The sequence below is a fragment of the Homalodisca vitripennis genome, chromosome 5 (assembly GCF_021130785.1).
Source record: "Homalodisca vitripennis isolate AUS2020 chromosome 5, UT_GWSS_2.1, whole genome shotgun sequence".
NCBI lineage: Eukaryota > Metazoa > Arthropoda > Insecta > Hemiptera > Cicadellidae > Homalodisca > Homalodisca vitripennis.
Window position 1 is genome coordinate 94,873,073 of NC_060211.1, and position 14,738 is coordinate 94,887,810.

General features: G+C 35.2%; 1 protein-coding gene across 1 annotated transcript; it reads right to left on the reverse strand.

Annotated features, from left to right (window-relative positions):
- Window positions 1-2,265: 2,265 nt before the first annotated feature.
- Window positions 2,266-12,070, reverse strand: LOC124363556 (glyceraldehyde-3-phosphate dehydrogenase-like). The gene is made up of 4 exons (XM_046818808.1): window positions 11,985-12,070; window positions 10,779-10,940; window positions 3,467-3,661; window positions 2,266-2,341 (listed from the first exon to the last, which is right to left on the reverse strand). The coding sequence occupies exons 1-4, from the start codon at window positions 12,068-12,070 to the stop codon at window positions 2,266-2,268; spliced, it is 519 nt and encodes a 172-aa protein (XP_046674764.1).
- Window positions 12,071-14,738: the final 2,668 nt, after the last annotated feature.

A 14,738-nucleotide genomic window follows, 5' to 3' on the forward strand; every position in this document is an offset into this window, starting at 1 on the left:
CCAAATTAAAACCATTGATGCCACAATATTTGTTTGCATTCAGTCCATACACAACACGAGCCACCTCCACCTTAACTAACAGGAGTCGGCACCATAGATAACATCGGGCCTCGCCCTAAGGAGTGAAGATATATCAGGTAAAGCCATCTATAAGAAAATTGTATTTAAGTCATGGGACAATTACTGCTGTTTTTCAATAATATTACCATTAACATGAATTTTGATTTTTAAATTTGTTGAAACTTGTGGGGATTTTTTACTTAGGTTATTTATAATATTCAGCCTGTATTGTAAAAGCTGCCTGTCTTTTTAAAGTACGATTATTGTCAATAAGCTTCCGTTGCTTTAACAACGTTTTTGTAAATTCTTTAATAAGGTTTAAAACATGTTTTGAAATATTAATTTATGCTTTTAATAAAAACAGGATGATAAAACTTTAACTTTACTCTTGAGGCAAGGATGTCGGGAGTGATCCATGTCTATTTTTATGGGGTTAATATTTCTTGACCCTTTTGAAAGGACCCTCATAACATTCAACATTTTAAACTATTTATCTGGAAATTCACAGTTAATACAAAAGGCCCATTTTCAAATTTTAGATATCTGTTTAGCTGATCAATATTTGAGGGCTTAAAAGTCCTTTTTTCAATTTAAAGGAAGGTGGTACGGGCTCCAAGCGTACATCCGCTAACTACCTCATGCGCAATTCCAGAGATGTTAATTTTCACTGCATCTGCATGGAAATAATGACGCAGGGTTACAAGACTTTGCTAACGCTCAGCCAACAATATAAATTCAAGTTTCTAATCACGAGCTCACCGATACGCCTTTGGTTAGTTGCATCGGTGGCACTTTTTTTATATAATCTGAAGAATTTTAATAAAGTATAAATAAAGAAGTATTGTATATAAGTTTTTTACATTTTTCTGAAATAGTGTGTTTTTAAATACTATAAACCAAAGATTTATTATCTTTTAAGATATTTAATGGTTAAAAAATTGGTTTGCAATTTAACTTTTTAATATAAAGTAAACATTTTCTAACACAACATTCCTAAACCAATCACATTATTTTGTACTAATTTTTCATCTAATATGAAGAATACATGCAATGGTAAATCCTGTTACCTTTTTAGGAATTCCCCCACCCCCCCCCCCCCCCACCCCCCCCCCCCCCCACCCCCCCCCCCCCCCACCCCCCCCCCCCCCCACCCCCCCCCCCCCCCACCCCCCCCCCCCCAAAAAAGAATTTGATTTGAATTCATTATATCTTTTGAAACTGAGACCAACTAAGATAAACGCTACAATAAAAATTAAAGTGTGGATTGTCGTTAGTTTTTTATGTATATGTGTGTGTGGTGTGTGTGTGTGTGTGTGTGTGTGTGTGTCGTGTTGTGTGTGTGTGTGTGGTGTTGTGTTCCAAACACTTTAGCTATTTCAATAACTTTTCATTGTTTTCCTCGGAAATAAATATTGAACTTTTTGTTAAAACTTTAAAAGTTTTTTTATTTTAAAGTAAACAATTATTAAAAATACTAAAAAGAATGTTGATTTGTATTCATTAATTATCTATTGACAAGAGACAACTAAGATAAACGCTTACCAATTAAAATTAAAGGTGGATGAGGTTTTTTAACATTTGTTTTTATTGGGAAAAACTCAAAGGTCATTTAATTACCAGTTAATCTCATACTATCTAATCTGTTCTAAAAAGCGGTAAAAAATGTTATTATATGACATCAAAGAACTGTTATAATTGTACAATTTTCTTATTAATAGTAAGAATTATTGTGTACATTTTGTTCATATGGCAATCAAACAATAATATCAGTTTAAAATAGTGTGAATTAGAACCCATTCCCAATAATTCAAATTTTAATTATTTTGTGCGCGTTTCTGATACTCATCAAGTTAATAGTTATAGAAATTTGCACTAATGCTGCTGAACCAGTACCCGGTCACATTGATCTAGACATTGGTTAAGTTAGGGATTATGAACTAATCCATAAAAAATATAAAGAGAAATAATATAATAACTAATTCCAAGGAAAAACTAGTTTAAAAAACTAATAACTTTATAAAAGCTATGTAAAAACTTTTTTATTCTTGTTTGTGTCTATAATCGTTTTTATATGAGTTGTTACAACATGGCAAATAATAAAGCACAGTTGTTACAGTTAACAGTTAACGTAAAATACCATGGTTATATAATTTGGACTTTACATACAAATTAAATAATATGTCTATTTTATCTTATTAAATTAATTCATGATTTTTGTTCCGCATGCATGAACTTTATCAGGTCGATTACTCTGCAGGCATATCCGTATTCACTGTCATACCTATAAAAAAACCAATTAACTTAGTTATATACAGACTATATGATATTGTAGCCTACATGTTTAAAAATTCTAAGAAATTTAAGAAAATAAGGATGTAACCTTTGAATAAATAATTCAAAATTTATTCCAAATATGACGACCTTTTATTTCTTTGAAAAGGAAATACATGGATAATTTTTTTTTAACACTCAGGACTTTTATAATACCTTGTCATGAATAATATTATTTTAATGTACAATGTTATAATTGAATTTGTAAAAACTCTTGGTTAACTTTCTTTTTCAACTTTAAACTAAACTAATTAAAGTTGAATAAGATGTTTAAAGAAGAACCAAGTAAAAAAAATTCAGATATTCTTGTTTTCTGTTGTTCCGTACACAAACAAAATAGTTCAAAATATCTTTTTTGAGATTAATATTTAAAACACAAATAAAACTGCATTTATCTTTAATTGTTTTAATCATTCAGCTTTATTAATTCTATACAGTCTGAGACATAGAAAAGCCTTGTATACTGTGTATAGTATAAGATTACTAACTACGTTCAACTAGTTAATAGGATTAACCATTTTTTCATACTTTGAGTTACTTGACTAATCTATTTCTTATCATTTTTATAAGTATACAAGCAAAAAATATAAACTTACTCCATCGTAGTTTTATTGAACATCTAATGGACTGTATAAATTATTTAAATTGTTGGACTGCTAACTAAAAATTCATCATTTTTTACTAAAATATAGTTATTGAATATCATACTGGATGTACTCGTATGTATGAATTTAAATAAATATATTAACCACATCTAAAACCATAAATGTGTTTATACATTTATTGGTCCTAAGTCTTGTATAGGACAAGTAAATAGGTTTTAAAAGATTTACTTCACTATTTATACATTACAAATACATATCTTATTATGTTGTTCATATAAATAATACTTATAAAAACAAAGTTTGAAAGATAGGCTATTTTTCTTTATGTAAAACTGGTATAGAAAAAGGCATCACGTGCAATTATGCCTAATAACACTAAAACATCTGAAATCCTTGAATCTGGAATCTAAGTTTAACAGCGGTATCTAATAGAGCTTAATGTTTACTTTTATAACCCTCTGGAATCTTACCAAGCAAAGAGCTTTACAAACTTCTTGCCAACAACCATGCTGGCTCTGGAGTCATATACGCATGAATAGTGAGAGCCGATGAAGTCAGAGGACACTACCTTCTCATTGGTCACATCAATGATCCCAACCATGGATCCATCCATGGCTTCACACAGTGCACATCGGATTTCATCCAGAGAGGCTTCTTTCTTTAACCTTCAGGGAGAAATAGAGATATGAACATCAGAGCGACTGCAATCTGATAGGTTTTAAACATTTCTTGAGGAATAACAACATACATTTTTTGAGAGTATTTGATATTTTTCATTTTATATCCTTATGGTATTACTATTGAAATTATGTACAATTATTATATTTTCTTGTCTACTTTGACACTAATTTCAGAGGCTTCGTTCAATTTCTATCAAAAATTAATCAAAATAATCTAGTTAGTTATCTAACACTGAATACAAGAAGTTATCACTTAAAATTTAATTTATGGTTGTTTAAAACATTTAAGAATGCACAAAAGTTTAAATCTGACAGTTTTTTTTAAGTTTTGCATGTAGATTAGAACTTTCCTGGTAAATAAGGTGTCTAAAGTTCTAAGGACCATTTTCCTCACTATTTCATAGATAGACTGTATATGGTGTCCGATCACATGCTACAATGAATGAAATAATAAGTGTTAATTAAAAAAAAATAAAAAATAACCTTCAAACAAAGAAGTGTTAATACTTGGCTTATTAGAAATATTTCATATAGACAATAGACAATATTCTTTATTCATAAACGTTGAAGATTAGAATTTTTTCAATACAATAATGGAGTTCTTCAGGTGTTTTCTTCAGAGAGTCTGGTAGAATATTGAAATAGATTGCTCCTTTGTATGATGGTTTTCCTGTCATAACAAACTTAGGTGGTGTGTTTCAAGAGCAAAGTGGTGTCTATTTCTTGTGTTGTAGCAGTGATGGTCTCCAGTTGTTCTAGTCTGTCCAGAAAAAAGCCTCAAAATCCTCAGTTCTCTGAAGGCTTCCCTGCAACTGTCTCGTGGTCTCAGTCCAGTAAGAATCTCTGATGGTTCTCTTTTGTATTACTAATACTCTTTGTAAATTTGTTGCTGTTGTACTTCCCCATACAATTAATCCATATCTAAGATGGAACTCAAAGAGAGAATGGGTAGGCTGATTTACCCATATCTATATTGCTAATTTGTTTAATTCGTCATACTACATGTACATAAAGGCAGGAGCTAAATTTTTTGCAGAGTTTATCCACATGAGGCTCCCAGGATAGTTTGTTGTCTAGAGTCATACCTAGGTATTTTGTTGATGTTGTTACCTCTGGCTCTGGGAGACCCCGGTGATGGTTTCAGGAGGCAGTGAAAATGAGCTGCTGTATTTTCTTCTCATTTAGTACCAGATCATTGCTATGGCAGTATTGCTTTGCCATATCAAATGCTATTATACGAATTGATGTCAGGTTGTTCTTCATCTTTCTCAGTAATAATAAGGGCCAGTGTCATCAGCATACATCACAACCTTGCAGTATGTCTCCAGATATTGTGGGAAGTCATTTGTCAAAAGAGTGTAAAGCACTGGGCCAAGCACACAGATCCCTGAGGTACGCCTCTTGTTACTGGTAACAGTTCCGACTTTATTTTGTGAATTATTTCCGTTGCTTGATGATGTAAGCTCTACGAGTTGTTTCCTGTTGCTCAAGTAGCTTTTTGAACAAGTCTTCCTCTTTGTCTTCAATTCCCTAATGATTCTGAGTTTTTTAATTACCAAGCCATGCTCTAGGCAGTCAAAGGCCTTACTGAAGTCTAGGAAGATACTTGTGGCTATACAACCTTCTTCTAGTTTGTCGATGATAGATTCAACTAGCTGAGTTATTGCTGTTGTTGATTTATTCTTCTTGAAGCTTCTTGATTCAGGTGGCCTAGAAGCCTTTTCAGGATGACACGTTCTAGAATCTTTGAGAAGGTAGATATTAGTGAAATGGGGGTGGTAGTTGCATGGTTCATTCGTTTATTAAACCGTCTTTATATTTAGGATATATTTTTTAAGTTTTTTAAACAATTTGGAAATATTCCTTGGGAAAGAGATTTGTTAATTAAATTTGTTAGTGGGATGAGAATTTCATTTTTTGCAATATTTAACCAATTTTGATGAAAAATCATCTTTCTCCTGCTGGGGACTTTTACTTTAGTTCCATTTGATAATTTTGCCAATTTCATCACAATTTGTTTTTATAGAAGTACAAATTGGATTTTGAGGTGTCTTGGGTTATTGTTTTCATGTGCTTGTTATTCTTCGTACTGTTCATGAGTGTACTTTCAGCTGTGGTTGCAAACAATTCGTTCAGATGGTTTGCTATTTCTGTTGGTGAAGAGATGGATTTCCTGTTGACGATGAGATTGTCTAGCTGCACGTTTGAGGTACGAGACTTTCTTTCCTGGTTAATTATATTCCATAAAACTTTGGTCTTGTCTACTTCCTCAAATCTGTTAGCGATCTCTTCTTTCTTAAGTGTTTTTAAATTTCAGATCATAGGCTTTCTTCTTTTGTGCTGCTTCCATCTTATCCTCTGGTTTCCCTGTGAGAATTGTGCTCGGGTTTATGGCTTCTAGGTAATTGTCCTTAAGCTCATTGCTTTCTGCATCCCATATTTTTTTGAGGTTGTTCTTTTTTAGTTTCACACTAGAGAGAAGACAGGAGATGTCTAATGCTTGTTGAAGTGTTTTGTGGAACATTTCAAATGCGTCATCAACATTGCTTGTTTTGTAACACCTTACTCCATTCCCTTACTTTCCAGTAAAAGTCTTAAGTCCTCCATTGTTTGTTTGTTTATTTTTCTTGTTAGTGTCTGTGATGGGATGGGTCTTTTGTCTGTATTGATATTACATAACTGGGCACAGTGGTCGGATATGCCTGTGTCGAGGACTTGGGTAGATATGTCAGCTTCACTCATGTTTATACATATAAAGTCGATGGAAGGTTTGGCTACTATGAGTTATTCTTGTGGGGGGGGGGGGGCAATTTAAGTCTTCTCAAGTCATATCCTAGGAGTGCTTCTTCCAGTTTCAGTGTGTTTTCATTCACTGTCATAGCATCTACATTTATATCAACCCATTACAATCATAGGGTTATTTTGTTGTAAGAGCGTTGTCTAGTTGAGCCATGAGTACTTCAATGGCTTGGTCAAGATTACTGCTAGATGATCTGTATACCCCTAGAATATACAGTTGCTGTTTTTTTCAGTTTTATTTTAAGAAGGGTTGTTTCACATATACATTCTGAGGCTGGGTTCGATGGTGAGAACAAGTGTTATGTCATTTTTGCACATTGGATTTTGCAAATACAGCAACACCTCCTTTTTTGTGATTCTGTCTGCTGAACCCTCCAATTAAGCTATACCCTGTAAGTCTGGTGTGTTCTAACTTTTCAAACTTTAAGCCATGTTCTGATAGTATTACTATGTTGGGCTTAGTTTAGTAGAGAAAGTGTGTTTACTCTCTCAAATTTATTCTGTAGTTCATCTACATTTTGGTGTGCCACTACTAATCTTTTACTGTTTTTGGCTTGATATATTTTTTGTTTACAAAAGTCCTGGTTTTTGTAGTGTATTTTCTCTTTTGTCTTTTTGTTTTTGTCCCATGTCTAAAAAATGAGTGCTTTTATTATTGTTGTCAGGGGATTTGGTTAATTGTCGTTGGTTTTCCCTGTAGCAGTCAATGTTTTTATTAAAAAATTCTTCAATGGATTCAGATGGATCCAGTTTTGTTGCAGTTACAGAAGGTTTTTTCACGGCTACATCTAGCAGAAGATGAAGTTCTGAGCTGAGAAATTAGTTTGTCTAATACAGATGAGGGGTCCGGGAAGTGAATATCAGCTTCCACCTCTATATTAAAATCTTCATCATCGCTGCAGACAGTTTTTCTGGCGGGGTTTGGCTGATTCCCGCTGTTGAACTTGTTGCCTGTGAAGTTGTCGGTTTGACTGAGTTACCCTGTCAGTGCTGTTACGGACAGTTTTTCCGGCAGGGTTTGGCTGATTTCCCCTGTTGAACTTGTTGCCTGTGAAGGTGTCGGTTGGCTGAGTTCCCCTGTCAGTGCTGTTACAGACAGTTTTTCTGGCGGGGTTTGGCTGATCCCCCCTGTCGATCTTGTTGTCTGTGAAGTTGTCGTTTCATTGGATTAAACCTGAAAGTGCTGTTGTAGGTAATGTTTTAGTTGAAGTATGACTGTTTCCTTTGTTCAGCCCTAATTATTTATTTTTTTTTTTTATTTTTGCCACTTTCAGAGAGACACGCACTTACAGTGGTTTTCATGTAAATGTTTTGCTTCATTGTCAATCTTCAACAGTGTTTTTTCTAGATTACTTATCTTTACTGAGCATTGTGTAAGCAGTAGGCTTTGAGTTTGGTCATGATCTTCAAAGATGTGTTGTTGTTCTTATCCATTGTTGCTTACTTTTAATGAGTTCTAGGAGGGTATCTTGAAGTTTTCCTTGTAACACTTCAATTTTATTTATATATTTTTCTTCATTTGCTAGAATGTCCTCTATTTTAGCCTCCATTGCTAGCCAGGTTAGCCTTTAATATGAACTTATGCTTGTGAATATTTTGGATGTCTTGTCTTAGTCTATTATTCTCATGTAGCAGTGCATTTCCCGCTTCTCTGCAGCTAAAGTTAGTGAAGTCTCTAGGTCAGGTTCTTCTAGCGTTTCATGTTCTTGTATTTTTGACTTCACATCCTCAAGTTCTGAGATTTGGTCACTACTTTTAGACAAAAAAGGAATTTTCTTTGTGGGGGGATTTTTCTGGGATTTTACCAATTTCACATTCATTGCAGATCCAGGATTTGTCTGACTTGGACATCTTTGTAAGGTTTTTTCCTGATAATTTTACACATGCAGCATGGTACCACAATTGGCAGAGGCCAGTGCATATTAAGGAGAATCAACAAAAAACTGTGAAGCTTACGCAATATAATATCACTTGAATATGTTTTGTTAGGTAGAAAAAAGTAATTTCTATCTTGAAGAGTGCAAAGTATGTTTAATTCCAAAATTGTATGAAATGGTATGACACACCCACATAATATCTGGATGAGTATATAGTGAATTAAGTTCCAACTTTTAAATTCAAAACTTAAACTGATAAATTTATTAGTGCACCAATGATATAAGTAAAAATTATCAATACCAATAACTGTGATCAAAAACACGATAATTCTTGAACATTGAGCCAGTTTGTTTTACTCATAAGGATGTAACTTGCTTTATGCTCAGATCAGAGTTCATTTGTCATTTTAATGCAAAATCTACGAGAATAGTACATCTTTCATTGGATTACAATATGTAGTGCAGTATGTAATGAAGTGCAACCATTTATTGCCTTTCAACCCTATTTGGACTCAGCAGATGAATGGTACCACCAGAAAATATTATTTGGCTGAGAAAAGATGAAGGTTTAGTGTAACAGAATAACTTAATTGCTCTTCAAGGATTAATACTCTAATGTTTTTGTGGAAACTATAAATGCTGATTTAGAATTGTGTTCACGTTTAATACATCAAATTAATCCAATTCCCACCAACTCCCAATTTAAGATGAAAACTTTACAGGCAATCTGAATTTCAACAAGATAATATCAGCCTGTGATCAGATTTCACAGATATCAACAAATTTTATCCGCTTTGCCACTGAGATTTAAAATATGGACCATTTTGCCTTTTTTAAATTTATGTTTTGTTTCAATGAAATGTGATATTTTTATGATATGTTGGAATATGAAGGAAAGTTTGTCAATATCAACCATCTCAGGCTTTTTGCTAATGCTAATAATCATGTAATTTACACCCGAGTTATTCAATAAAGAGGAATTTTTTGACACTTACACTGTAGAAGCTACTTACGAGGTGTGATCAAAAAGTTCCAGGACTTTTTATATACTATGGGAATGCAATGTTTTACAGTGATGCGGTTGGCAGCATTGTATTCCCTGACTCAACAGTAACACAGCTGTGTTTGCAGATCAATCATAACATCACTGAAAGTAACATTAGCACAGTTTGTTTGAGATTAGTTTTATAGAGTTTGGCTATTTTTTTGTTTAATGAAAATGAATGTGAAAATGAAGAGCAACGTGTTTGTGTGAAATTTTGTGTGAAACTGAACAAAACTTTTTCTGAAACCTTTATTTTGATGTTACAAGAGGCTTTTGGTGAAGAAATGTCTAAGCCGATCATGCTGCCATCAGTGGTTCAAAGGTTTAAAGAATGGCCGAGAACATCCATAGACGACGATGCTCGTTCCGGATACCCTTCAACGTCAATCAATGATGACAATGTTGCAAAAAGTGAACGCTCTCGTCACGATCAGACCGTCGACTAACAATCCGTGAAATGGCAGAAGAGTGTAAAATTTCATTAGGGCCATGTAAGGAAATTTTAACTGAAAAACTTCAAATGCGTCGTGTTGCAGCAAAGTTTTGTGCCAAAACTGTTGACTGAAAGACCAAAAACAACACCGAATTCATGTTTCTGAGGAACTTCTTCAAAAGGCAAATGACGACGAAAGCTTCTTGGATCATGTCATTACGGGAGACGAGACATGGGTTTTTGGTTACGATGTGGAAACAAAAGTCCCAATCATCACAATGGACATCAAAAGGCTCTCCAAGACCCAAGAAAGCATGTTCAAGTCAAATCAAATGTGAAGGTCATGATTACGGTTTTCTTTGACTGTAAAGGTGGTCATCTACTATGAATTCCTTCCACAAGGTCAAACAATTAATCGTTTTGTTTATCTTGAATACCCTCAGAAAAATTGCGTAATGCCTGTGAGAGAAGAAAGAGACCTGAGCTGTGGCAAAGTGGTGATTGGGTCCTTCACCATGACAATGTTCCTGTTCACTCTGCATTATTTATCAGTGACTTTTGTGTAAAAAACGCAATGACTGTCATTCTTCAACCCCCCTACTCACCTGACCTGGCTCCAGCAGACTTTTTTTCTCTTCCCAAAGCTCAAGAGACCTCTGAAAGGAGGAAGATTTCAAACAGTTGACGAAATTAAAGAAAAAACGACGGAGCTTCTAAAACACCTTTACAAAAGAAGAGTTTTCTGGGGCCTATGATCAGTGGAAACACCGGTGGGAAAAGTGTGTAGCTTCCCAAGGGGAGTACTTTGAAGGAGACAAATTCGAATAACCTGTATGTTGTATGAATAAATGTATAAAAATTAAGTCCTGGAACTTTTTGATCACACCTCGTATGTATCATACATTTTTTTATGTGACAAATTGTAACACAGAGGATGTGGAACATTACCTGCAAGTGAGATCAATGAGTGAGCCACTGGCAAGTGGAACTCTCACAGACGCGGCTGTCAGTTTACCTTCTAGATCCGGCAGAACCTGCCCCAGAGCTTTGGCTGCATTGGTCGACCTGGGGATGATATTCTGCAAGGCACCGCCGACCTTCCCTCCAGCTCTGACAACACACCAAGTCAAAAAAAATATGATACTGAAGTTTTTTTTATATAATTGATTTGAATGGGTTCCTCCAGCAATATTACTATCAACAATATTTTTAAGAAATGACATTTCCATGTATTATTATACTAAACTTTTTAAATGGGAAATGGTCTAAACCTATTCGCAAATATTTAAATGGCCTCTCTAGCTCTAAATTAGAGAGTCACAGCTTTAACCCCTCCATTACAGTGAATGTTTATAGATTTATAATCTTTTTGGAACATAATACATAATATAGTATACTATAATATACACTTTATGGTAGTAACACAAAATCATTTGGATTACTTTGATCTTAAACTGTAAAATATGTGTTTTCCTTTATATCATACCACTGAGAAGTCAAGATTTAGCACTGATCAAATCTAAAAATTTGTTTTGCATTTGCTGGTTAACACATTACATTTATTGCTAATGATAAACATTACTACACTTGAGAAACAAGAATTGAAAAAAGTCCCTGTGGGTCCTCTAGAGCAGCGGTTCCCAATCTTTTTTGGTGACGTACCCCTTACTTTGTACTATGTATTATGGCGTACCCCTTGGCCCATAACACATATATTTTAAATTGTACATGCATAATTAGTTTGCCTTTTTTATTTTCGTTTTATATGCTACTCTATAATAACTCGTATGTTATAAAATCTGAATTTCAAATATACAATGCAATAATAACAGATCCATAATGTATTAAAATACAAATTTTATATATTTAGTTTTTAGGTTATTTGTGTTAAAACTTGTTAGGTTGGAATAATATAATGAGCAAGAAACTGTGATTAAATTAGATATATTTAATTATAATCAAATTACAAAATTCAGAATTGTGGATGTCGCACAATGAAAATGTTCGTATAGTTATCATTAGTTATTCTATGTGAGGGATGAGCTTGAATGGCACGGCTTAAACTGCTGATGTCCTGGCATAATTGGGCTTAACTTGAGTCTGAGATCACATTCCACTGTTTGCATTTGGTTCCTGTATTTATTTTTGATGTACAGCAGATGTGGAGAATCCTGACTCACATAGATAGGAAGTTCGGAATGGTAGTAGAAACTCAACTTCTTTGTCAGCAATTTCACCATACTCTGAACGTCGCGTCGTTTGATCCAAAAGTCAATAAGAGTTTGTTTTGTTAAATACTTCTTTCAGATCTGAATCGCAGTTTCAACTCAAAAAGTTCATCTTTGAGTTTCAGAGAAAAGCTGTTTGGAACAATTTTCTCAATTTCAGCAAAGTGGGTATTTTAATCCACGAGTATGAACTCGAGTATCTTCATTGAAAGTATTTTGTGAAGCTAGCTTGGAGGGAGCTACAATGATCTGATATGCCATTCAAAATTGTTTGACTCAGGAGAAGTTCGTACTCTTTAATAAAAGATTCAAGAGATGGGAACAATGATACTTGACTTTTCTTTGCTTCCCCTTCTGCAAATCTTAGTTTTAGTTTCACACTATTGATTTTGGTCCATAACTTGGAATGGGGTGTTATAGCTTCCTTGTAGTTTCCTGTTAACATCATTTAACATACAGAATATGTCTGCCAAATAAGCCAATCGGCTCAACCATAATTCATCTGAAAAACGGTCCCCCCCCCACCCCCCCCCCCCCCCACCCCCCCCCCCCCCCACCCCCCCCCCCCCCCACCCCCCCCCCCCCCCACCCCCCCCCCCCCCCACCCCCCCCCCCAATATTTTTATGATATCCCAGGCGACTCATCATAAAACTACCTCGTAAGCGAATAAAAATGCTTTTGGACGAACCAACAGGCCGTTTGAGACGGAATGTTTTGAATTGGTTTTAGATTTAGTTTTGCATTTTTTACACTTTCAGGGATGCTTGTTGATTAAGCCGACGCCAACTGGGGCCTGGATGCGGTAAATGCTGAGGATACACCGCCAGTCTATGACTAATGGACTCTAAAGTTGTCCCTCGGCTCTAGTCTCATACTGATGAAAGTCCCTGCTTCGCACCGGACTAAAGTGCACTTCGATTGAACAGTACAGGATTACACACGAAACATGTAGAGACAGGGCAATGTCTAGCAAACCTAGCTCCCCCTAAAAGAGTCCCTACACCACGACTCCTATCCATTGGTAAATTCAACTTTGTCAATAATTCTAATTGCCTTTTATTTGAAGCCTGAAAACGCGTGTCCATCTTGTGTTTGGCACAGCCCCCCCCACAGTCTCAAGCCATAACGCCAAAGTGCGGATATATGCAGACCGAAAATATTGCCCAGTCCATTAAGACTTTCAGGGGAACAGATATTTTAGCTAGGCTTCCGCAAAGAGGCAAATATGCCAAGAAGTGAATTCTTAGCACATATATTGTTAACGTGGTCGTCCCAGGTCAGACCTTGATCAATGTACATCCCCAGGAATTTTGTGGATCCAGTTTCCTCTAAAAGGACATCGTCCACAAATACAGCAGGTTGCCTTGCAAATTCCCTTGGTCTTAGGCAGAAATTTGATGACATTTGATTTTGATTGGTTCGTTTTCAAATTCCTGTCAGTAAAATACTGAATGCATGAAGTCAGTTCCACAAATGATGTGATTTCCAAATCTTGTGTAGTTTTTCCTTTGAAGCAAAGAGTCGTGTCGTCGTGCATACTGAATCAGATCACCATGCTGGATCACTGAGTTAAGTCTACAGACGTAAACTAAAAAAAGAATAGGCCCAAGAATAGAACCCTGAGGGACACCGTGGGCTATTTTTAATTTTGCTAGAGATGACATTCGAAATCTGCACGCATTGATCTCGATTCTTAAGATAAGAAGCAAGCCACGCGTTTGGCAGACCCCGAACGCCACATTTTTGTAACTGGTGCAACAGTGTTTCATGATGCACACAGTCAAATGCTTTGGATAGGTCAAGAAATATGCTGAGCACTTGTTCTCCAATGAGCCTTTCCAAAGCCATCAACAACATTGTTCAAAAGACTGTTTACAGCGTCAATTGTTGATCTTTTTTTCCTGAAGCCAAATTGTTTCAGGATTTAGAATTTCATTGCTTTCTAGAAAGCTTTCAAGTCTTTCACAGAAAACCTTTTCAAAAATTTTGCTAAAAACTGGAAAGAATTGAAATTGGACTATAATTGCTGGTTTTGCAAGGATCGTCTTTTTTAAAAATCGGTATAACTTTAGCTGTTTTCAGTAGACATGGAAAAGTTGCAGATTCAAATGAAAAATTTATCAATTTTGTGAGTGGCCTCAAAATGTACCTAAAGCAACGTTTGAGTAACCAAACTGACATCCCGTTAGCGTCACAACGATTTCTTTGAATTCAACCCCTGTCACGACACGGCTAACTCCTCCACACACACAGGGGCCAGAGCCATGGATGCAACCGGTTCCCTAACACCAATTTCATGATATCGAGGTTCTAAAATTGACGAAATCAGTCGAGGCCACAGAAGAAAAATAATTATTAAATTCGTTGGCAACCTGCAACTGATCATCAATTACGCGTTCATTAATTTTGATTGATATAGACTCAAGGTTTCGGTCCAAGTTTGATTTATGTGCCGATTCATTGATTATTTTCCATGCAGTTTTAGAAAAGTTTTCACAATTTCTCAGGGCTCTATTGACGTCATGAGCTTTAGCAGCTTGAATGACTTTTCTATAGATCCTTCGATATGATCTGTAAAATGTTTTAAAAATTTTCGTTTTGTGTTTGGACAAATATTGAGTGAAAAAATTTGAGTTTATCTCTGGAAATGAGAATCCCTTTAGTTAACCAGGAATTATT